This window comes from Homalodisca vitripennis, chromosome 3 (assembly GCF_021130785.1).
Source record: "Homalodisca vitripennis isolate AUS2020 chromosome 3, UT_GWSS_2.1, whole genome shotgun sequence".
Classification (NCBI taxonomy): domain Eukaryota; kingdom Metazoa; phylum Arthropoda; class Insecta; order Hemiptera; family Cicadellidae; genus Homalodisca; species Homalodisca vitripennis.
Genome location: NC_060209.1, coordinates 77,625,218 through 77,651,908, shown reverse-complemented (window position 1 = coordinate 77,651,908; position 26,691 = coordinate 77,625,218). Strand labels below are relative to the sequence as shown.

General features: G+C 31.3%; 1 protein-coding gene across 1 annotated transcript; it reads left to right on the top strand.

The window, feature by feature from the left end:
* The first annotated feature begins 226 nt into the window (after positions 1-226).
* On the top strand, positions 227-26,412 carry LOC124358661. The gene is made up of 3 exons (XM_046810965.1): positions 227-242; positions 16,816-16,930; positions 24,741-26,412. The coding sequence occupies exons 1-3, from the start codon at positions 231-233 to the stop codon at positions 26,354-26,356; spliced, it is 1,743 nt and encodes a 580-aa protein (XP_046666921.1). The 5' UTR covers positions 227-230; the 3' UTR covers positions 26,357-26,412.
* Positions 26,413-26,691: the final 279 nt, after the last annotated feature.

Here is a 26,691-nt window from a genome sequence, read left to right as displayed (position 1 = left end):
CATCCGGTCCGTTCCAGGGTAGCAAATCCACTTTTTCCCTCACCTCGTGCCCGAAGACACCGCCAATTACGGAAATAGTTACCGTACTATAACCAATTTGGAAAGCTTTCTTTCGTCCTCAGCGACAGTAACAGTTTTTTCCGGCGAACGCGTCGAGCGCTCCTGCTGACCGTGAAGCTATATAACCGATCCGCCACAAGCCACCAGTTCTAGTCTCTGCCCGGCAAGTCATGAGATACATTGTAAGTGTGAGGTGACAGTGATTGTGCTTGTTGGATTACCTAACCAGGTTTAATTAGTCAACACTATCTATAAGAGTGTTTTTGTGTGTAAAATATAGTTTGGTTTTTGTGTATTGTAGTTAACTATCTAATCTTGGAGATTATCACATGTTCTTTAGGGTGAAAATTAATTAATTATGTATTATTATTTATTATAAAACAAGGTACTACACTTCGCGTAGCTTAACAGGCGTCTCTGAGTTGTAAATATGTAATAATTTTTCATTTTATTGTTCCCTACATTCCTATACATAATCACGTAGTGAAAGATTATACTAATCTATTAAAACACTTGTAATTTAGCTACTAAGAGAGGAATTACAATTATGTTCCACTTGTTCTATTCAGAATATAATCCAGGATATGTTTTGTATGTATCCAATTCAACGACTTATGGATGTTTAAATAATCTTACTCATGACATACAAGAAATGAGCTTATTCAATACCATACCGGAATATCTTGTAAATAATCAGTTGAATGCCGACCATCTTCATTTCAAAGTTTGTAACGCCACGCAGTCCTCTTAGTAAAAAGTCCAAAAGTAATAAAAATTATATGACACATTGTGATTATAAATTTGTAAACTTTAGTTGAAAGTTAATTTTTTCATAATTATCAAATATCAATAATGTTTAGCTGTTATTTAAGCCTGTATTCTGAGTTTAATTATCAAACCGTAATGTAATGAAAACCATTACTTCCCTAGTAAATTAAATTAACCAATAACCCAACACGAAAATACAGTGGTGTTAAAAATATTTAATATTCTTGGAGATTAACATACGAGTAACTTAGAGTATGTTGATATTAATAATTGTATCAAATCTAATGTGAAACCGATTAAGAATAGGATTTTCACGCATTAGAGAAAAATATTCTTCCTTGCAACCAGTATGGATAGTCAAAGTTTTACATTTAAATTTATAAACATTACAAACCTTACTCATATTTTACAGTACGACTACTTTGGTAGAATTTTACTGTTGGTGATTTGGGTTAGTTTAAAATAATTATTTATAACTCTTTGAAATACTGTATAAACGGATCAAATATTAGTATCTTTTAATCCGGTCTATAGAAAAACATCTAAAAATATATAGTTTGTGTGGTGCGTAAATGAAATAAGATCTTTAGTGAATATATTTCTACTTATATACAATGTAGTCTTATTAAGTAACATTAAAGTTTCTTAAATTAATTTTTAATGTAGCTTTGTTAACTCATAAATCGTTTTAAAAGTCATAACTCATATAGACTTGAATTGCAAACAACCACGTTCGTATATTAAAATATTTTTATCGGCTAAAAAACTTTCGAACATTTTTACATTAAAAGGCTTTAAATTCTTATATAGTGATAAGACAGTTTGAAGGTCCTTAATATGATTAATATGATGCACTTGATCCCAGCTCGAATTTAATATTTTATAGTGAATTTTCCAGAATGTGAAGAAACTTTGTTGAACTGAATAATGTATGATGTCAATTTTGTAAAGGTCCTTTGTTCAATCTGCAGTGATTCAAACGAAAATTCAATTTTGTTACTTTTAGAACACTTTGTATTGTTCTTCCTTTTGTTACACTTATTTAAATAATGAAATGGCAGTATTTTTTTGAAGTGAAAACTTCTTTAGGCGCGTTGAGCGTTTTGGTAGAGGGTAAAATCCTCGGTTCGCGTCACCGACATGCTAATGATACTAACCTGCATGAAAAAGTCAGTCTCGCTGTGTTTTTTAACCGTAGACTTGGCCGCGGACTACTAACCTGCATGAAAAAGTCAGTCTCGCTGTGTTAAAACTGTCCCGGCGGAGTATGAAAACAGACTGCGAAAATCAGTGACCTTTACGGCTTCCTCTCGCGATTTAAAAGTGAAGCCAATGTCGTACAATTCTGTAAGATGCGTCAAATTAAAGCTCTTAATATTGGCAATCTATTGGTTACATTTTTAAATATTAAAAAAATTTCGAAATAATTTTGATTATTGTTTACATTTTACATAGCGTTTACAATGACAAGAAAAAAGTAGTAAGCGAGGATTTTTTTTATTTTTTGGTCAGACAAAATTTGTCAGCGAGAAAGTTGTGTAAAAATAGATGAATATTTTTTTTGTAATTTATCATTTTTTTATTGGAAGTTTAGTTTAGCCTGTAGTAGCGTATGAAGTGATGAGTGAACGTTTCTGCCGGAACTGTAGTTGGCGCATTGGCTCACTGATACCGTATTAACTCAATAAATTAGTTTATTGTGCAATAAAAATACCTTTACGAAAGAACCATGTTAATTTAACTAATTTATTAGTTTTAAAAATATTGTGGGTTTAATTGTTATTGCAATTATATACTTTATCCGTAGCAATAACTGTATTATTTACAACGGTGTTCAACTCACTGTTGTTCACTCGGTGTTTACTCACTTGTATTCTATGTTTAACTAACTATTAATATTGAGCAATTACAACATATTTTTATATAGATAAATGAATAATGAAAACGAATATATTTTTAAACATTTTTAATATTTGTACGAATATTTGTATTTAAAATTTAGCATTATTCATTTTAATTATGTTTTTAATATTTAACCTCTTCATCATGAAATGAGTATTATTACGGTATAAGATTTATCTTACTACGTAGTAAAATAGATTTCTAGTTATTTGATAATATTTTTTCGTGGATTTTAAAATTGTAAAATTAAAAACGCGTCACATTTACAATTACAGATGTACTGCTACTATAACGTATTGTTAATTACTCTCAACTTAATAGTTCCGTTTTCACTTCTATCGGCAGTCCCACGACTGCTACTGTTTTTTTATTATTACAAAACTAGAGTTATGATAACATTCAAGTTAATAAAATATTGTTATGGTTATTTAATTGTCATTGGCTGAGAGTTATTGAAGCCTATCATTCCAGGTACTAGAGAAAGTTTCATTTCCTTTTGTATTTCTGTCGAAGTCTGTCTGTCAACACTGACTGACCTATATATTTATGTCTATTGACTTGACATTTTGCATGAAGGTTCATTTGTATTTAGCCAACACCGAATACGACGTTAGAAAACATAATTTTTATAAATAACCATGTCGGTAACGAAAATGTAGAAGAATAAATACATTTTTGAACAAACCGAGTACATTATATGTAATTTTGATATGTGATAAACCAACCTCTGTAGCCTAACTACCCCATCACATATAATACGATCTATTCTGGCCTGTACACAGCATTGCTATAAAATATAAATTAATGAATAAAATTGTGAATTAAAATGTGGCTTGTTACCTTAGCGAAGCCTTTTATGCAACATGTAATGTGGCGTACCACTACATTGTATAATTTAAAGTATATGACTATGTCGTATATAAATTAAATATGTTAATATACCGACCGTATGCACACATACACATACATATACAGATAATATTAAACTCCCTATATTAGAACACATAGCATTACATCGACGTGAAAAAATGTTTTTGAAAATTCTATAGAAAATTATATTATCTGATTATTACTCCATATAGCCCAAGGGCCTCGGGACTTGTTTATGGATGACACGTTGCAGAGAGCAATGACTTTTATGTATTTATTATAACGAGTTACTTGTTTTACGAATCATAACGAATGTTATATTTATGTTATCCTTATATCATGATGGAATAAAAATTATATGCCCCTGGGTAATTTAAAGGTTCTAAATGAATAATTGTAATAAATATATGTTAATAAATACGTTAATATTATTTAACTCGGGGTTATTAAGTTCAATATTACGTCATTTCACTAGTCATTTTGATATAAGCCGTGTAATGAATCCTAAAAATTGACTAAAAGTCAAGATATGTGTTTTACTTTCTTGAACTATCAATAGTGCAAACTTTTAAGGCAAACCTTTAAGGCAAACTTATGTCTCCTACAATAATTTATTTTTGGACCCAAACGTTTTTAAACAAACTTAATGTGGTAAAATTGTTTCGGTACATGTTGCATATCACGCTTAGACATTAGTCTAATTTCTCAAGCAATTATTTACTTAGCCTAATATTATATAGTTTAACTAAAATTAAGCTTTTAAAATGTATCTATGACGCGCTACCTTAAAACCATAATCCTTTGTTGAACTAAAAGGAAACAATTTGTGAATACCTCTGAGGAGTAACATAAAATGTCAAACTTATTTCAAGACGTGTTACATATAACACAAACCCTCAATTAAAGTTGTTTAATTTAATCGTATAGTAAATTCTACATATCTAACGACAAATGTTTTTTGTACAGTATATATTAGGAATAAATATACTTCTAAAGCTAATTTTTACAACGCATACATTAATGAAAATTATAAAATATCAAAAGAAAATTTCCTATTTAAAAGTAATTAGTTGATTAGGCACTTCTATTGCCTAAATATCCGTAAAGTAAATTGTTATGCATAAATTTGATTACATTACATTTAAAGAAAATTCAAATATAATAAACTCCTATCTTAATTAATAAAGTAATTATATTTTTCAAAAATAGATTTAATAAATATATATATATATATATATATATATATATATATATATATATATATATATATATAAATGTTTATTATTTATTCTCTTGAAGGGAAAATAAATATTGATAAAACTGGAAACCGATACTATTCGTGCTCTTGATGAATACCAGTTCATTCATTCCAAGTTTAAGCTCAACTGGAAGTATGTTTGACACAGAAGCATTAATAACAGATGAACGGCCAATTCCACGTGCTATTTTTAAGGGTTGTTTGTCCCTAAGTAACAAACAAATTAAAATCGTGATTAATTCAAATTTTCTTGCTTGGATTGTTTATTTTACTAGTTAGATATTATTTAAATCCAGGTTTAGGAAATAAAATTTAAAGAATTTCTAGTCTTAGTCTAGTCTAAGTACGTCCATTCATTTCTCAAAATAAAGAAGACAGAATACCATTTACCTCGGGACTTTCTACTGTTTATGAAGCAATGACACGGGAAGATTGACGATGGACGATGTTAGGAATTATTTGTGGTATCAAACGTTGTGTTTGATTGATCATTGAATTTGAGTGAAAGAGGCGGCTAAAACAGCCCGAAAAACTTTTTCGTCTCGAAAAATAAAGACATATTTAATTTCATTGCAGTGATCCATAGAGTTGTATGATCACCAAAGCAAGGGCTCCCAGTGCAGAACCCATACCCATTTAGTGATTTGTTTTATCTAGGCTTAGTGATAACAAATACAAGCAAATATATAATAGAGAAACAATTCTTACTGCAACACAGTTAGTGCAATCAGATGGCCTGACTCAGGATTACCATTGGTGGGACGTGATGCATCACTAGCAGATTGTGGCTGGTCCTAGTAATAGCTTCAGAGAAATGCCTCAGCTCGGATTGTTTTTGTTATAGATGTAAAGGAACCAAGTAAGGGTCGTTTATGATACACAACATCCTTTGAGTTTTCATAAATAATTTCTCTCACTACCTATAATTAGGTGATGAGGTTTGGAAACGAGAATAAGTGTTCAGTGATAATACTTCTGGAGGTAATGGAGGAGATTTAGGTTTGATGCAGCTACGTATATTGCGAGAAGGTGGACAAAGTTTCTACTAATTATTGACTAAAAGGGTAATTGTGGAAATAATATAATTTAAAGCAGAATTTCCGATTACATCCCAGAATTTACTCTCCACCGTTCAAAGAATAGGTGGTAATGATGGGTCGCTTTTTCGAGTGTGATGTCCCTTGCAATAAGCAAAAACCGATTCGTCGTCAATGATTCCACACAGTGATCCCGAACGTAGAGTATACCTATTATATCTTACTATCCATTGGTAAGGATTCCCATTTTCTAAGAATATGATGCAAAGTCAATACTGAGAAACAAGCTTGGTCTATTATAGTAAAATGTTTTTATTATTTCCACTATAATTGAGAATAATTATAGACAACTCTTTCCCGATCCAAAATTTAATACGACGTCGTAAAACAGCCTTGAAAATTTTAAATAATAGAATAGAATAGAATAGAATATATTTGTTTCCTCAAAATACAATAAACATTTACAAGTTTTCATTTTTACATAGAAAAAATTAAAACTAAAACTCAAACGTCTTGTTGCCAGATTTTTTAGGCTACATAATTCCTACTTAAAAATAACCTTAAATTAAATGCCAGTTTAATTTATAGTTTTAAAACAAAATAAAAATATGGTATTAATGTGTTTGAGGAAATAATAGGGCCTCCAAAGGCTAAGCCTGTTTGGAGGTTCATCAATGCATTTTGACAAATGGTGTACAAGAATCCAGCTTCAGAATTACAAAAACATAAAATTCAACTTCTCGCTCAAAAACAATCAAAACAAAACACGTATCTATTGAATATGCTTAAATTGTGCCATATAATGTAAAATAAAATAACTCCTTGTAAAATATAAATTTACACACATATCTATATGTACATACATACACACATACATACATATATACATATAACAATAAAATAATATTAATACAGCTACTACGAATATTGAAATATAAGAAATCAAACAAATAACAATACCCTGCTGAAACTTTTGCTACTATAACTTTAATTAGCTTCATCCAGGAATCTCTAGCAGTGTTTCAATCTCTTTCATACTAAATAATAATATTTACATTTTTAGAAGTTCTAATACAATCTGGTAATTTATTATAAATTCTAGGTGCAACAAAAATACAGGATTTTGTAAAAAAGGTTGCACAAGGTTTTGGGACAATAAATGCATTTCTATTCCTAAGTCTATACTTGTATGCATTATTATCACGAGGCATGCTACCATTCGTTTTATAGAACAGTTTCATTACACTGTAGACAAACATATACTGTAATAGAAGTATTTTTAAATGTTCAAAAAGAGGACGTGAAAACTCAGAACTATTTTTAAAGGATATTAATCATATGAAATGTTTTTGCAGAATGTATAATGGCTTAATGTTTGAAAAATATGTCCCTCCCCAAAAAACTATTCCATATTCTAATCTACTTTGGACCAAAGCAAAATTGGCATTTGTAACAATGTCTCATTACACATTTCTCGTAAAAAATAAAAGTATCTCAAAATATTGTTTAAATAGTTTTTTAATTTATTAATATGAATTTTCCAGTTTATGCTTTCGTCAAGATGAATTCCTAAATATTTAATGTATTCCGCTCTTTCTACAACAGCACATTTACCCGTCCCACAAACTCCCTGGTAAATAAAACAGTTAGCACACTTATATTCCAGGTTAATATAAAAATAATTTTATTCTTCACATTAAAATTTATGTACTTGGTTTTATCTGCACTTAAAAGCATATTATTATTGGTAAACCACCATTGAATTGCCTTAAGATCGTTTTCCATTGATGATTTAACCAGATTCCAACTTCTACCAACATAGCAAAGGGCAGTGTCATCGGCAAATGATGTAACTTTTCCTTGAAATCTGGCATTACATAGATCATTTATATAAATTATGAAAAGGTTCCTCCCAGCACAGAGCCCTGAGGAACCCCTTGCTTTATTATACCCATTTCACTGATGTACGAATTTATTTTAACACACTGTTTTCTTTCTAGTAAATAACTCCTAAACCATTTAAGACTAACACTCCTTATTCCACTTTTATATAATATGTCTAACAGAATACCATGATCAACAGTGGTGAAAGCCTTTCATATATCTTAAAACAACCAACTGACACATTTGTTTTCATTGATTCCATTATAGATATCAGTTATAAAATTTGACACAGCACTTTCAGTATTCATCCCTTCCCTGAAACCAAATTTATTCATTCTAAAAAAAACTGTTGTTTTCTAAAAACTGAACCAATCTTTGCTTCATAATCTTTTCGTATAATTTAGAAAAACATGAAAGCAAAGGTATAGGCCTGAAGTTACTGCATTTTTTATTCGAGCCTGTTTTATATATGGGTATGACTACGGCAGTCTTCAGACGCTCAGGAAAAACCCCAGTCTGAAAACTTAAAATAATTAAATAAGTTCGAACTTGTAATATATTACAAGAAACCTGTTTTAATAAAAAAGAACTAATCCCATCAACTCCTGGAGCTGTATTATTTTTTAGAGATTTTATTATACTTTCAACATTCTGTGATAAGACGGGATAGATAAATATTGAACTCAGCTGGTTGGTTACCGGAAAATAGTCTTTCAATATCAGCGAAGAGAACCCAATAGGCGGAGTATTGCCTAAATAGAGATTATCTACTATATTGAGAAAATAATTACATAGATTACAGTATAAACATTGAGTTACTATACATTAAAATTAATGCTAATATAATTAATCTTGAAAATAACATACGGTAAATTCCTCTATAATCTCTTCCATAAATCCAAGCACAATTCAGTTTCAATTAAGAAACTATCAAATTCCGACGAAAATATATTGGCTGCATGATAATTTTTTTAATAAAAACCACATATAAACATTCATGGCTGAGCGTTAGCGTTGAATATTACTTATGGGGCTAGAAAATATTTTATTGCTGTATTTCAGTATGTCCACCTATCTGTCTGTCTGACCCCACGTTAACTCTAAAATTTTGCTCGAAGCTTTATTTGTATTTGAATAAGAGCGAGCTAGGATGGTGCATGCCACTTCATAGGATTAGGCTGATTGTTAGCTAATAGTTGTAAGTTTATTATTCAAACCAATCGAACCTAAGTAGTCTGAGCCTATTGATAAAATACCATTCTCACCAATTATTGTACATCACGACCGATACTTGTTATATAGATATTATAAGTCGTTTGAGTAAGTATCGATTTCAATAAAGTATGACTAGAGGGGCGAAGGTATAAGATGGATTCTGTTAGTAATGAATTCTTCATATAATTAGGCGTACTGACTGTATTAGTATTTTTCAAGTAATGTATATGACGTAAAACAAATTTTTGGTTCAAACTATTACGCGGTTTGTGGGGCGAATGTCTAATTCTAGCAGTTAGACCGCGGCTTTATATATTTAATAACAGTTATTACAATAAAGCGTTTGTTAGTTTAAATTCAGTGCCATAAATTGCCATAACAAATCTGCATAATTTACGAAAGCTTATTAAAAGAGAAAAGTGAAACTATTCCTGTATGTTTTAGAATAAATTTACAAAAAATGTAATAATTGTATCAAAGTAAAGTTAATGTTGTGGGAGTTCAAGATAAATTGAGTACTACTCAATCTTTTCAAAGAAAACTGATGCTCTGCTCTGCATGAAGGGGCAATAACAAAGAGCTGTGGTAGCGAATCTTGGAAGAGTGGATGCAATCTAGCAAATTGCGTGGGAGCAGATAAAAACTCTGTTTTATTTTCATCCAGAGTCCGTCTGGTGTATAAACAGATTTTCACTGCTTTTATTATATAAAATAGCGGAAAATATGGAAAGACTTATTTGCATATGATAGTCCAAAGATCTATATTAAAAGCAGTAAGCGAATAGTTTAGGAAAATTTTGTGCAAAGCAGATTTATTCGTTAATTTTTATTTTTTTGTAAGATTAGAGTAGCTAGTATATTAAATAATACAGAGTCATCTACATACATAATAATACATAATATATACGTAGAAAAGTAATTACCTGTTTTTAAATATGATCTCTAAGCCTCAGAATACGACGAAGATGTGGAGAATTTATCTGCTGTTAAGGCAAGAAATTTTTATAAAAAAGAAGTTTATAAATGAAATCCAAAAAATAGTTACAATATTTATTTATCTATCTTTTTACCTAAAACTCAAATCAAAACTTTATTTAAATTTCAGCACCATAAAATTGATTCAATTCCACATTAAAATTTATATAAAATTCATGCAATTTAATATAATGTGAATATTCATATAAAATGTACATAAATCAAGGGTAGCCTACTCTTAGTAAAACTTTTTCAACAAAATGCTGAATTATATATTATTTTCTGTATCAAATATTCAATGTGCTATTTTTAATTAAATTCTTAACCTTTCTTAAGCTGAAGAAGTAAGTAAAATAATATATTTTATATATTCAAATAATATAAGTTATAACTTGCAGTATAAATATAATTGATACAAAAGTAATGTCCTTGCAAAATAATATTAACATTGGAAAAAATAATTACTTCTAAAACTCAAACAAAATTTCCACACTCCACTTACTATAATATTGAAATATAAAACTTCTATTAAGGAACACGGATTTCTAACAAGATACTTCCAAGAAAGCGGGGCAAATTCGCCGATTCTGGGTTTAATACTAACCACTCCCTCCCTAGACGCCCTTCGTCATTCTGAACTCCAGGTTTGCATTAGCTTACTCGCAAGCCATATGTTTTATTGTTAGCTACTAGACACTAGAAATACTAGATATAATCGTCACGTTTCTCATGATTTACAGGGCTGCATCTCTTAACGCTATAACCACTACCCCTAGACGCCCTTCGTCATTCTTAACTCCGGGTTTGCATTAGCTTACTCGCAAGTCATATGTTTTATTGTTATCTATTAGACACTAGAAATTACTAGATCTAATCGTAACGATTTTCATGATCAATCAGGGCTGCATCTCTTTACGCTATAACAGCTTCATGATCAACGGGAATAACGGTCTTATCTTATATCTGACTAAACTGTAATTCAAATTTGTATTAATTTTGTAGAGAACATTGTTTTGGAAATAACTAAAGGTAATAACTGAAAAGTAATTGCAACACACAAAATGTTTGCAAACTTTCAAATTTGTTCCGAAATTGCAGTTTTTTTTATACAGGAGAACATTTCGCAGAATACGAATATAAAAATATTTAAGTTACAAATCCCACTTGAGAACTATCTGCCATAACTGAATTAACAATACTGAATAGAAACAATACATGATACAACAACAATAAATTATACTGTAAATAGTTTCTTTGTGGTTTTTTATATACAAAAAAGAATTGATTCTATATATAGGCAGTATTATTTTATCTTCCCAGGTCTGTTAGACAAAGGCAGAAAATGTATTTAAATAACCAGTGATAGGGAGTTTTTCCTTTCTTGATCGTGACCTTTTTTCGCTTTGTTTCGCAACAAATAAGGCAACAACCTGCCTACTTCAGAGAACGATGTTAGCCAAGCCAACAAAAAATGTACGGATTATGTACGGAAATTATGCGTACCCTACTACCGTACCGAAAGTACAGCATTATGTACAACAAAAAAGGCGGCTCGTCGTGCCTGCTTATTTTCGGCCTTGTTGGCAGAATACTGTCGGCCAATATTGCCTTTCTCCTTCTAGAACGTTAATGCATGTTCAACACTGGACCTTGAGAACTATGTTGTCTATTACCTATGATGCTTTCAGAAATATAACTTTTTTAAATACTACTCTTTAAGTTTAACGCTTAGTGTACACACACATTAATTACCATTTATATTGGTTTACAATAGGAATCAGTAAAAAATCACTTTAATTTAGTATTATAGCCTATATTGTCTAAGGAGATATTTAACAGCAAAAATAATACATAGTATATTTTCTTCTTCGAAATCAAGGTATCCACAAATTTGACTCTTTAAAATTTGGCAAGTATCCTCGAATTTAGTAAGAATTCGCCTTTTATTTTCTACATCAAATAATTATTTTAAAATATCTTAATGAAAATTTTAATTTATATTTAGAATTTTGTTAAAAAAGTTATTTAGTTACTAAAATATGACTTCGTGTAAAATATAATATAATATAATATAAACTACTAAAATATATGATCACGTTCAGTTAAAAATAGCTGTTAAGTTCTCACCGCAGTTAAGTGCGTTAACATTTTAAGTTCTTTTTTCTTTTTTATTGCGAAGACAATATTTACATTGTATGGCAAACGTCATGGGTTTTTTTAAATTTCTAACACTCATACAACAATACACACTCACACATACAATTTTACAGTTACGCCTCTTTCATCCATCGCCAATGCTACCCACTTAGTACAACGGAATCAGTCTTCTAATTGGGCGGTCTCCCAGTCGAATGCCAAAAACTCACCTGCATTATAGAATGCTTGTGACACCACAAGCCATTATAGAATAGGCGTTTAAGGCGAGTCTTTAACGCCTTAGACGTTGGGGCATCTTTAATTGAATTAGGCAGTCTGTTGAGGAAATGAACACCCGCCTGCGAGGGCAGGCGTTCATAAACCACCGTTCTGTGTCTCCCAGTTCGGTAGTTAGCACTCCCACGTGTCTCATACATGTGTATGTCTCGGCCTCTGGTTAAGGCACATTTAATCATACAAAAAAAAGTTGTTTCAAAAATTTAGAGGCACGGCAGAGTCAACAGCTGCAATTTCTTGAAAGGTTCCCTGCACGACTCTCTAAATTTAATTTTGGCGATTATTCAAATTTCTTTTTTTGAAGTCTGAATACTCTTTGAAACTGTGTGTTTGCGCAAGCTCCCCAAAGGACCACGCCGTAAGACAGATGGGGGTAAATCAGTCCATAATACGCCGTAATCAGTACCTGGCTCGGGCAGTATTTGGCTAAAGATCTCAGAACAAAAATTCCAGAGCAGACTTTGGCGCAAACATAGTCAATATGCTCATTCCATGTCAGCCCTCGATCAAGGTGCATTCCTAGGAATTTTGAAGAGCTGACTCCTTCCAGTGTGGAGTCATCTAACAAAATGGCAGGCCCACCCTGGTTGCCTGCGGTGCGCAAGGCAAAATTCAAAACGTTGGTTTTTGAAGAGTTTGTTGTAAGATTGAGGCTGTGAAAGTATTGGACACAGTTGTTGATATCAACATAAGCCTGTTGTTCCAACACTTCACTTGATGTTCCATTGAAGAAGAGAGTCGTATCATCGGCAAACTGCACTAATGTTCCATGCAGAAGCGATGATTTAAGATCATTGATGTAAAGCAGGAATAGCACAGGACTGAGGATGGATCCCTGTGGGACTCCGTAACTCAGTTCTATTTGTTTGGACGACTTGCTAGATATCTGAACAACTTGGGATCTGTGAGTTAAAAACGAACTAAGCCATTTAAGAGGCACGCCTCGAATACTGTGGGACTCAAGTTTGTCAAGCAGTGTACCGTGGTCAACGCAGTCGAATTCTTTGGACAGGTCTAAGAACACACTCATTGAGTGGTTACGACATTCAATCCCCTCTACAATCATATTGACAAGACTCACGACTGCGTCTGTTGTCGATTTGCCCTTCCTGAATCCAAATCCAAGTATAATTGTAAGTATAATGTTTATGCTACTTATTAGACTCCAATACCCAAGTTTGTAAACTTTTAAACTAAAAATTATTCTGGGGGCAGGAATACAGTGTTTTGTAATATATAACTCTCATATAGTATTTATATTTTCATTTTTTACTCCTAATGTATGTAATAAGACAGAGAACAAGCACAGAATTAAGTTTTAGGGCCCGTTTATAGTCTTTAAACATTATTATTTGTGTATATTGCACACTTGTACGTGCAGCTGTTGGTCATATGAAACACTTCTTTCAGTACTTTTTCCATAAGTGATAAATAAGAGAGGCTTTAGAGCAAAAATATGCATACTTTTAATTTTAAGTTTTTATTTATACCTGTTACATTTATAGAGGTGCATATTTTTGAGGAAGAAAAAGTGTAGTTATATGAATGCTCACGTTTAGCTTTACAATATAAGGTGTACGTCACGGCACATGTCGCGTCACAATTTTTGCTAAGTTTGCATGCAAAATTTAGATCTATAGCTCATTTCATTCTTGATATGTACTGTGGACAGATATACAGAGAGACACAGAAAAAAAAATTCATTCAGAGGGAAATTCATTCCCTTCTGAATGAATTTCTTTTCATTCAGAAGGGAAATTTTACACTCCCCGATAGACAAAACCGATATTGTGGTAGCCTAGTGAATAATGTGTCAATGACGCTCAGTCAAATCCCCTTGTTGGACATGCACCATCATAGAGCACACTCTGGTCGATGTAGAAATAGTGTATCATACAAAATTTAATAGAAATGAAATGGTTCTTGACATATCTTAAGGAAATTTATGCTACATGTGTTACATATATGATGGTAAGATGTTATATAATTGTACTCAGTTTGTTTGAAGTTTTATTCATCCCGCAATTTTACCTGTTCTGTCATGAATAGTCATAAGAACAATGTAAGAATGTTCGGTAACGCTAAGCCAAATCCCATGGAGCGAGAGGTAACATCCTCTAACCCAACGTTGTCTACATAGAAATGAAGCTTCATGCAAACGTGAATAGGTCAGTTCGTTCTTGAAATAAAATATTTCTAGCTCTAGAGTATATTTTCCTAGTGATTAGGTAATAGAACATTTGTTTGAACTTAAGAAGGTTACTATCGATAAGTTTAAAACCATAACATGCAGGAAAATGCATTTTTATTTCGTTGGATCATATGGAAACGGACCTATCTCTACACAACAGTAAGGAGTATGTCTAATCGTAACTGTTATTAAACAATATCGTCATTTCATATCCATGACATGACAGGTTTAATGGTGAAAGACGGGCGGATATGATTAATGATTAGCAATAACGACATGGCTCGTTAAGCGATCGCAAATGATTGATATCTATTGGAAATCATCTGCAATAACTAACAATAGGCAATGTCTTTGACAAGTTGCTTTTTAACCCCTAGTCAGCCGAGGACCGGAAGACATGACCACAGCTGATGTTATTGCTTTGTTATGACACATGCTCGATCCGTTTCCGCCGGTCCCATTTATGACGTTAGTTCCGGTCCTCCTGTCTGCCGAGTGGACCACGTGAATTGCACTTCTCCAGCTTGTTAACGTCATGTTCACTTTCGAACGCTGTAAAACTGAATGTAATGTTGCAGTTAAACTGAACGTACCTTGAGTGTAATGTTTGATCGTTAAACGTTGTTATGTAACATTGTAGACTTAATTAGTGATAAAATTGCTTTAAATAACCACGAGTTTCGATAGTGCATTGCATTATTTTCTGTAAATGTCAACTGAGAAATAATTAGTGAAAGGCAAACATATTATATTTGATTTCATTTATACTGGGAGAAAGTTAGTGGACTGCAATAATTGAGCCAGCAAGCAGGCAGCGTTACTTATTTGCGTGCTAGTGAATAGGTACAAAAACGACTGTCATACTAGTTAAAAAAAAGTAGAATAGGTACTGTAGAGAATCAATTTTAAAGTGTATTCTGTATATGACACGTTGGGATTTTTTAGTCGTTTAAGTTCTGTTAAAGTCTACAATATTAAACTATAAAATTGCATTTGATTAAAGAAATTTAATTCATTGCATATTTTAATGAGTGATCTCGTATAAAAAACCATATATATTATATTACTTGTGTAATGTTATCGAAAATATGAAGGATTAGCTACGAAAGAAACAAAAATATATATTTTCTTATCTGACTTAACTGCAGTAAAATAATCCGGTTCCATCATTTTACAAATAAATTATTGGGCTAAAATAATCATAAATCTCTCGCATAAAAATAAAAAAAAAACCACTATTATTAACTCATGATTTACTAAGATAATGAAATGCTATCCACAGTCCAAATTCCATAAAAGGAATGTTTTTCCTTTCCTCATTCGAGAGATATGACATCAATCCATCCCTTCGAAGTTTCGTACAAGAAACAACTTCCTCGATAGATCCAGTTATATTTCCCCTGAAACCCAATTCAACAAACCAAAAAGCTGCAAGTCTCAGCCTATCTACGATCTTTCCTCCCCATGTTAATGAGACAGCAGCAAGCAAGAGAGCTGTGCATGGCTGGTAAACAGGTTCTTCAAAGTCAAAAGGAACGAGACAAAACGTTATTGTTTAATACATAGAATAGATACACGGATGACGTAATTACTTTGTGCATGAAGCCTGTAATTACATCGTTTGAATTTATCTTCTTATTGTACGATAATGTGATACTAATAGAAATAACTTAAATTAAATTACTGGCTCAGTGTAACTTATTTGGTAACACTATTTTATGAAACAGTTTCAGTAAGAGGTTTTACTATACGTTCCATATGTATTTTTAGAAATATTTCTTTTTTATAATTTCAAATATAAGTTTTAATTCATTTAAAACACCGACATTATAAACGTAATTAGAGAGCGTTTCTAAACTTACAGTTTTTAAACACTTTTTAACTTAAAAATAATTTCTAGAGTTGTGTAATGAGTGCTAAGCTAGATCAACAATAACGACTGTTTCATTTATTTGCTGTAGATTTGGAATATGCCATTCAATTGAGTTAATTCTTAATAATGATGTAGTATAAATTAAATCAGAACAAACCTAGACTCTCTTAATGATAAATAGTTTGAATATTGTGAAATTATTACACAATAATTGATCATCGGAATCGATGTTATTGACTATTACTTAGTATACATTTTTATTTAAACAGAAACTTAATAAATAAAATGGTTTTTATGTTTATTAATTTAGTCTATCCACAGTAGTTTACATTTTAAAACTTGTTTGCAGGTTATAGTCGCAGCAGCATGCATAGTACCAAGTCTCTCGCTTCTCGCAGGCCAGAAAAAGTCCGACGACGAAGGCCACGAGCCCGGTTCAAGAATCACTGAAACTTTGAAAGGAAGTGAGTCTAGGCCAAAACTATTTCAAAGTTATGACCTAAACTGATAAATGAATATCTACTTGCTTAATTTAAAGTGGTATTTTTTTATGCGATACAAGCTTCAGTTTTAGTATAATAAAACCTTAAAGGAATAAAAGTAATAAAACCTTAATGAAAACGTTTATACCGTTACTGAAACAACACTCATGTTGAACTATAAACTTGAACTATTGTGAAGTAATCTATCTTAACCCTTTGGATGCAAGTTGGGTAGAATTATATTAGAAGGATCATTATTTTCTCCTTCTGGCAATTAGAGGGTTAAAAACAGGAAGATAAGTTCTCAGTATACGTATTTAACTGTTAATATTATATCCAAATATATAATACTGTTCTTATTTTAGATAAAACGCAATATATTATTAAAATATATGGTATAAACATTGTTTTTAAATTACATGCGCGTTTCACTTCTTAACTTAAACATAAAATCCTGCACTATCAGATTTCTATTTATTGAACTTCTGTTGACATAACAGCGTAGTCGCATCTCCATGGCAACAGGTCTAGAAGGAAATTAAAACTCCAATTGGCTGCTCAAGTTGACATTGAATTTTATTCACTAAAATGATTGTTGCTTGCAGCAATTATGTCTTAGTAAGGTCACAGATAAGTGAATTATGTAGTCAACATGGTTTTATCTTAGATAACAGTGTGTATGGTTAAGTTCAAGCCTTAGGCTTAATTCCAATTATTCCTGGAAATTGTTTTCACATTTCAGAATATTTTTGTGTATTTATATAATAAATATAAAACATTTTTACGACATGAGATGAAATAATCCATTCATATTTTATCTAGACTTGGGATTACATTCATAAAGTAAACAATACGTTATGCAAAATATTTTTAATTCTAAATTGTTAACTAGAAAATAATGACATTAAAAAAACTAATAATAGCATACTAGCTAAAAATGGGTCCTAAATATACTACAAGATACTTTAATATTGTACAATAACTATTTAACGTTATGAAAATGCATAACATGTGTTAATTGTTTTATGTAAATTTTAATATTAGAAATTAAATCAAGATCTCTCTACTTAATAGGTTACATTATAGAATTATTGTATTACTAATATTATAAATTTAATAAACATTATAAACCAAAACACATATTTGAACTTTCTAACGATTTTAAAATTTATTTATGTACATGTATACTTTTAGCTAATCCATTCAAACATGGATCTTCCAAAAGATTACGTAATAGAGTCAAGCAAAACTTATGGGATTAACTTAAAATCTGATATATCGAAAAACTGTGACAGAAAACAAAAATACCTGCACAAATACCCTTTAATAATATAATTCAATAATAAAACGAGAAAACTTAGAATTTATTAAAATTAACATATAAATTTCAACAGGAAGATAGCTTGAAACTGTCAGCTGGCAGCCAATTTGTCACTCTGTATAAAATTGGTCGTTTTTTGGTCAAGCTTTAGGCAATCACGAGAAAGTTCAGCCCATTTCAACTGACCTGTAACTACGGTTGAATATTTTTGGCTGTTTTAATTAAACACTGTTGACTGACGATGACTTACCATAGCAAGACCGAAATATTTCGAGAATGTATTCGTGCAATCAATGTTCCGACTCGATGTGAACTGGAAAATCAGAGTTAGTTACAAATACTCTTGACCCTAAGTCTAAGATTCATAACAGTATTGTCTTAGTTCTACTTAGTTATAAAGCTAGAATGGATATTTACTTTGTGAGGTCTTAGTTTAGAACAAATTCTACAAATACGTGTTGCTACATTGACCTGGGCAGATTTGTAATTCTGTACACTTTCTTTCCTTTAAGTAGATCTGTGTTTAACAGAACGTTATGTATTTATTTTAAGTGTATTTTTATATACAAGATTTAATAAGCTGTTATTAGCTGATTTTAGATAACCTATTATGTTACAAGGAATGTAATTTCCCGGCAACTTGAAACGTACACAAAAAATGTAATCCTTTTACCTTATCATTCAATACTTTACTATCTCCATTTGGAGTATTTTACGAACACAGAAATTGGAATCGATTTAATTATTAAAAACATAATACATTTCTTGTATGTATTAAACTATTTTCCGAATAGGTTCTTTAGGTAGAAGAAATGTTTTGCTTTCACTCTTTTAAAACTTCAATCATACATTCTTACAAGGGTTCTATCTAAATGGAAACAAAACATTAACAAAGCAAAGTAGTCCACGCGTGTAAACCGGCCTCGTGTTTAATACAGGAATAAATAAAATTACTCTAAAATCTTATACCATTCAATAAAGCAGTAATATAGTATTCTTCATATGTATCTTGTCTAGGTGATGTCATGTGCATTGCAATAAGAAAAAGAGACTTTCTAAAATATTTTTTAAAATTATTATTACATTTCTCCACATCACAATTTCACTATCACGAGGGCTCCAGTAATTGAAATTTAATTTCAGTTTAAAGTTATGTAATTATATATAATGTACTACCTTTGGTGTTTTCCAAATAGTAGGTCCTCAATATTATATTCGTTTTCTACACCTATAATCGAAAAGAATGCAAATATAAGTATAACGTAAAATATAGTTCAATTTTTAAGATGCGTTTAAGAGGTGATGTAACTAGTTTTTAAATACCAATCCAGTATTTTAAATTGGTTTTGAACTAAATAAACGATTTTTATCTTCTTCTGTCACTAAAGGTCTAATGGGAAAAGGATGATTTATTCATTACACAGCTGAAATAGTTAGTTTATTGGTATACCGAATGTGATAACTTTTTTTAACGATTGTAGACTAAACTAGACGATGCTCAGAGCTTTGCACCGTATGCACCGAATGTGATAACTTTTTTAACGATTGTAGACTAAACTAGACGATGCTCAGAGCTTTGCACCGTATGCACCGAATGTGATAACTTTTTTTAACGATTGTAGACTAAACTAGACGATGCTCAGAGCTTTGCACCGTATGCACCGAATGTGATAACTTTTTTTAACGATTGTAGACTAAACTAGACGATGCTCAGAGCTTTGCACCGTATGCACCGAATGTGATAACTTTTTTTAACGATTGTAGACTAAACTAGACGATGCTCAGAGCTTTGCACCGTATGCACCGAATGTGATAACTTTTTTTAACGATTGTAGACTAAACTAGACGATGCTCAGAGCTTTGCACCGTATGCACCGAATGTGATAACTTTTTTAACGATTGTAGACTAAACTAGACGATGCTCAGAGCTTTGCACCGTATGCACCGAATGCGAGGAACTTTTTGACGTGCCGTATTAGGGTAATAATATTGCAAGTACGAGTATGTCACACCTCTATCCCTTTGAGTGCCGGAGCATCGCTGTCAGCGATCCCGCATTATATGCAAGAAATGCCAGAATCACTGTTAGCGACTTCTGCAGTAACGCTTATATTTTATATAATATTTATATAAATTGGCTCAATGACTATACATTCGCATTCCAGAGGCTTCCACGTAACTGTTTATGTAGTTTTGTTGCATTCTGGTTAGATTCTGATTTTTACGACGGTTGTAAAATGAGCGCGTCAGTCGAGTTTAGAATCGACCGCTACGCGGACGAGCCGTCACGTGTTTTGTTTGCGCTGCTGTTTATTTTAAAATGATATTGAAAGTTTTTAAGTGTAAATGTGTTTGTAGTGTTAATATCTTCAAATTATTTCGTTTGTGTATGTTGTTCTAGTCTGTGTGTAAGTAGAACAATGCCGCGAGTTACGGCGATCGTAAGCAGCTAGTACTTTACTAAATACGTTTGTATAGTTTTTATGTTTTTTGTGTTTGTTCAGTGATATTTATAAACAATGAGTCGTAAAAACATTGCTGACAATGAAGACCTAGTATTGCAGGCATTATATTTAAGCATTATCAGTGTAGACAATACACAGAGTGTTAGGTTAGGTTAGACAATTTCTAGTTTTGTAGTGATTGATATTTTCATATTTATTTTCCAAACTTTATTTATAAGTATAAAAAATGTTTTGTCTTTTTGTAAAGAATTAAATGGAGTATAAGATAGAATAACTAAAAGTGAAAAAATAAAATATTTCAATAACACTAAGTTGTGTCAAAATAAAAAACTAAATGTTTTTGCTCATAAAGTTTTTGTTAACGATTTTTTTTTGTATGAAAACGTTAAATAAGTGATCAATGTATTATATGTATAAATAAAATATATTTATCTAAAAAAACAAAAACCCAAGACGTTATACCAATAAATAAATTTGTTATGAATTTTTAACCAGACCCTTGCAGAATCAGGCATTTTCGCTCGGCATTTTATGCATATCATATAGCAAAACGCTGCGGCACTCAAAGGGCTAGTATCAAAAAAGAAGGGAATAAATGAAGAAAAAGAATTATTACGAATAAAATGTAATTTAAGTTTACGTTAATAAGTAGCGAATTTCTGAGACTCATTAGAAATTTTAGTTCAGTTTGTGATAACAAGTCTGGATTTCACACGGGTTGAGGTCAACAGTCTTCAATACTGGTAAAACAGAATACGGTTTAGGCACAATTTAAACTTAAGCTATCGCTAACCAACTATGGGTCTTTTAAAATGCAACAAAATTTAAAATTAAATGTTCAATGTAAAACCATCTATCAAATAGTTCAACGTTCATAATTTAAAATATTGCACCTAGCTTGTGACAATTAAAAGATTCAGCGCCGTTATAGCAAAGGTGGTGAGATCTGATTATAAAGTAGAAATTGAAAGATTAGGAAAAGTGGGATTAGGTCGACAAAGTGAAGAGAGTGTCCTTTAGTTTTATAATACTCTTGGGAAATTCTTGGTGATTTTATCTTGCTTAACTTAGTATTTGTTTTTCCTATTTTCCAAGCCTATCCAAGTTTCTTGGACTACTTGATACGGCCTTTAACTAAGCACTTTAGCGTTGTATATAGCCCATTTGACTTAAACTGTATTATATTTATTAAATCAAAGTATCATAAAGTGTGTGGGATAAAACAAGTAATTGGTAAACGAGCATAAATAAGTAACAAACTTGGATGTTACTTGTCCAGGTCAAGTAACGATTGTACTTTTTGTTAACTATTATAGTTGATAGAAGATATTCCAAGTAAATATAACAAATTATAAAATATATATTGATATTTTCACATTTAAATTATTAAATACAATAAAACTATTTATTAATTTGTATTCATATTTACAAGATTAAACATCTTGAAAGTTCAATTGAAAATGAAAATCCGATCACTATGGCCACTAATCAATTAAAATAAATTGACATGCAGTTCACTTGATATTGTATAACATAATTTACATTGCATTGAGCCTGATCCTTTTGTGTGCCTGTCGGAGCAGTAATAATATTTAATAAGTAACATACAAAAATTAATGAAAATATATAGCAATATATGCATTCAAATATAGAAAAAAAACCTGTGGTAAATTTACTACAGATGATCGAGATTTCTATTTAACTTCCTATTAATATAATTAATATGTACAAGAGTATAAAAACAAATAAGTAAAAACAAGAACGTAAAACAAGAACAACTCTGTGGCAGGATGTAACTGTATAAGTATAATCACATTATTTGAGCCAATTTTGATTTTATAAGAGACAGTTGATAAGGCTAACGGTTTTAATTTCAATAGATAATTATTTAGAGCACAAAAATACAAAGGATCAAGTAGGAATGATTTGTTTGCTCTCGGTCTTACAAATGTTCGTCTTGCCATAATATAAGTATACAGTTTGGATATTGCTATAAGTATATAACATTATTAATATAGTTAATTCATAATGATATTTGAACTTTTTTAGATAGGTATAAATTTTAAGTCATAAGAGTCTTAATATTCAACCTTATCAAATATATGTGAAAATATTAGTGATGGACTTTATAGCGTTCATTTACCAGAGATTATATAACTAAAACTAACTATTTTAATGCATATTAATTTACCATTTATTTTATTAAAATGGCCGCGTAAAAACCCTGAAGCAAATATTGTATGGATTGATAAATACAGAACGTAGCGTTTTATTAACGTTGATAATTATTAATTAGAGCATAAAAATACAATAGATCAAGAAAAGAATGATTTCTTTGTTCTCGGTCTTACAAATGTTCATCGTAATATAATAATAGTATACAGGATAGATATTGCTATAAGTATATAGTATTGATATATATAAGTATATTAATGCAGTTAATTCATAATGATATTTGAATTTTTAGGTATAAATATTGTGACGTAAGTGTCATAATATTCAATCTCAGCAAATATAAATGAAAATATTTGTAATGTTGTATTATTTTATAGCGTTTATTTACCAGCGATTATATCACTAAAACCAAATAATCTTAAGTATATTACTTTACCCTCTATTTTATTTAAGTGGCCGCTTAAAAATCCCTAAGCAAATATTATATGGATTAATAAATACAGAAACGTAGTATTCGATTTTAAAATTAAATAAACTTCGGAACTTAGGTTATATACATACATTTTATTTATTAGAAAGTTTAAGTAGGTAAAGTAAAGAACTTCGTCACGAGAAATAATTGTTAAGTATAAAATATTCTCATTAGCGGGAATAAACCGTTGTTATACGGTGAAATACAAAAGTTAAAATAATTAGAAAACAGCAATTAAAATGGAATGATTTAACCTTTTACCAACCCCATTAATATGCAATTCAAATAAGCTGTCTGCTTTAACTGTCGCATTTAAAACTTGAGTTCTTTATTAATTTATGACTTTAATTAAATAACTGTAATTTAAATAAGGTAATTGCACAAAGTTTAAATAAATAACAAATCAGGGAGGTTCTTGAATGTATTTAAGTAACAATAAATTGCAAAATCACTTAAATCTTTTGTTTTAGTAAATTAACAATACATTATGTACTAGTAGTTCTTATAAAACAAATACATTTTTATTAGTATCGTAAATTATAAAAAGAATATTAATTTGATCAATGCTGTGTATACTATGCAATGAGCTATATTTTCGTATCAACTGTTTTAATGAAACTAAGATTAAGTTGTTTGCGATTAATGCTTTATAATATGGCTTGGCAATGTACAATGGACGAGTTTTTGTAATAGTAATTAATGAAAGTTTGTACAGTAAATCCAAGCAGCAGAGAAGTTTTAGTAAATGCTGGTATTTAAAATTATGATATGTATAACTCGAAATATTTTTTAAAGGATGTTGTGAATACTGTTGGCAACTGATTTGTGTAGGTTAAGAGATAGTATTAGATAACCTATTAGTAAAATGAAGGGAAAGTTTCTCATCCTACCAACTTTACCAATAATTATATTCGATATTTAAAAAGTTAAGATGTAAATATGGTACCTCTTAATAAACCAAATACATTTTACTAAAATACTATAATGTGATAAAAATATTAAATAATTAGTCCTGGTACACAAATAATACTATACTTTGAGTAAAAAGACTGATTATATAACATTTTATCACTTTCAAAATAGTGATTAAATGTGTTCAGAGTGTCTGTTGTATCCACTAAGATACTAATCCTATCCATATTCTTTTTTTGCCGTGTTCTGTTTCTGACTCCAACGTTAAGTCCGAGGTCTAAGTATACGGGTCAGGATTTTCCGCCCCTTGATATGTTTCCCCCTAAGTACCTAAATTTTATACGTTTTCATAAAATCTAATTCTAATAAACATAAAATAGATTTTAAAAATATTTACTTATTTATTAGTGTATATACTTAAATATGATTATTTTCTTTTGTTTTTAGACTTTGATCAAAAGCTCGTGATAGACCATCGAAAGTACGACATACCTGGGGGTTCTCCAGTCGAAAGAAACTTCGAAGATATTCGTTTCACATATCCAGAAAACGTTCAGCTCGTACCTAATATTCCAGTCAGCCCTCACACACCCAAGTACACTCTAGTCCCTGTGAAGAAACTGGAAGAGACAAATAGGCCAATGCCAACCACTTCTTTTAGCGACGAGTTTCCGTTTTCTCCAACTATCTCTTCTGATTTTCAAGAAGAAATTGATAAAATTCGAATACCTCATATTGATCTTCCAGGTTTTATCACTGACCCTCCTCCAATAACGAGTGAAGAGTATAATGGTGATAACAGTGACGATGATAATGAGGACGAAGATGAAGACAGTGAAAGCAATGAAGATGAAGTGAGTAACCATGATGAATTTTTTACAAAAGATTTTCTAGAACCCCCAGAATTTCGAGAAAGTACTAGATCGACAAGATCTCCTCCCATCTCCTTGTCTAACGATTATCAATCACGTGACGTCAAGGTTACTGTACACAACAGCCATGAGCCAGGGAAACCGATAATAGTGACAAAAACTTATCCTGCTCTTGATGACGATCCCAGTTTTGATTTCGAAGACGATGATGATAGCGAACCAAAGCAGGAGGAACCACGACAAATCAGAACTCCGTTATTATCAAGTTATCAAACCTCAAATGGTAACTACCACATGTGCAACGAGAAGATTCAAACACCATTGCGGCATTACGGTCCTCCTAAGCCAATGCCACCAGTAAGTCAGTTTCGCAGCTCTCATCCAAGTTATCAGCGCCAAGTAATGCAACGAATACCTGGTACCAGAGTTTACGTGCGGTACCCTAGAAACTACAAGACATACTACCACTATTCGCCAACGTCACAATACAACAAGTTTAAAGTTATGACACAGAACTTTGTGCAGCATCCTAGGAATTCGTACCGGTTTGGGCCGTCCACCACGATGGCGATGGGGCAGTTTCGGTCAGTTACTACACCAGTAAAAAAGAAGAAGAAGAAAAAGAAGGGAAAAGGACAGTGTAAGCCTAAAAAAATCATTAAGGAAATCCATTTCCACCATTACGATCCTCAACTTAGTGAACAGCTTGCTCCTTTAGAAGGAATAAATGTGAAAGAAGGAGAAGACTATGAAAGTGATATAAAGGTAATAACCAAGGAAACTGATATAGAGGATGTTAAAAAAGCACTTAAGGATTACGAAGAGCACAACAAGAATGACAACAAGGAAAAGAGAAAACGCAAGAAAGACAGAGAACAGCGTTTAAATATTCCTGAGTACCAAACAGATTCGTACAGCCATCAATACTCCGACAGTGGATCAACAGAGTATATCAACTATAATATCAACACGGACTCACAAACCTCATTGCACGAGCCACACCCGGCTCATGATTATCCCCAAAACGACCGATCCTTCAAGCCGCAGAAGACTCCAGATCACCAGAGGCCACCAGCCACCAATAATCAGCCATACAGCGTGTCACTGCCACTACAACGAGGGACGTTCGTGAAACACGAGGGTGTCAACTACTTTTACAGAACGCCTGACAGTCATCTACGTGTAAGTTAGCTGCAAATATTTATATATTCAAACATTCTTGTAAATAAACTTTGGTGTAATTTTTTGATGGACTTTAATTTATTTATACCTGAATAATCTTTTCAAATTCTAAAATAATTTATACATGAAATCTGAGGTTTTAAATGAATGATATGGATCTAAAAATGAAAGTTCAATGAAAAAATGTAGTGTTATTAATACTAAGAAACATTTATCTAAATGTACAATACATCCTCTTAATACTGCTGAACGTTACTCGTAGTAGTGAGAAACCGAAAACATCCGAAAATTCCAGCAGCCTTGGCTGAGAACATGCTATGTTAAAAGTTGTTATATACAGTTTT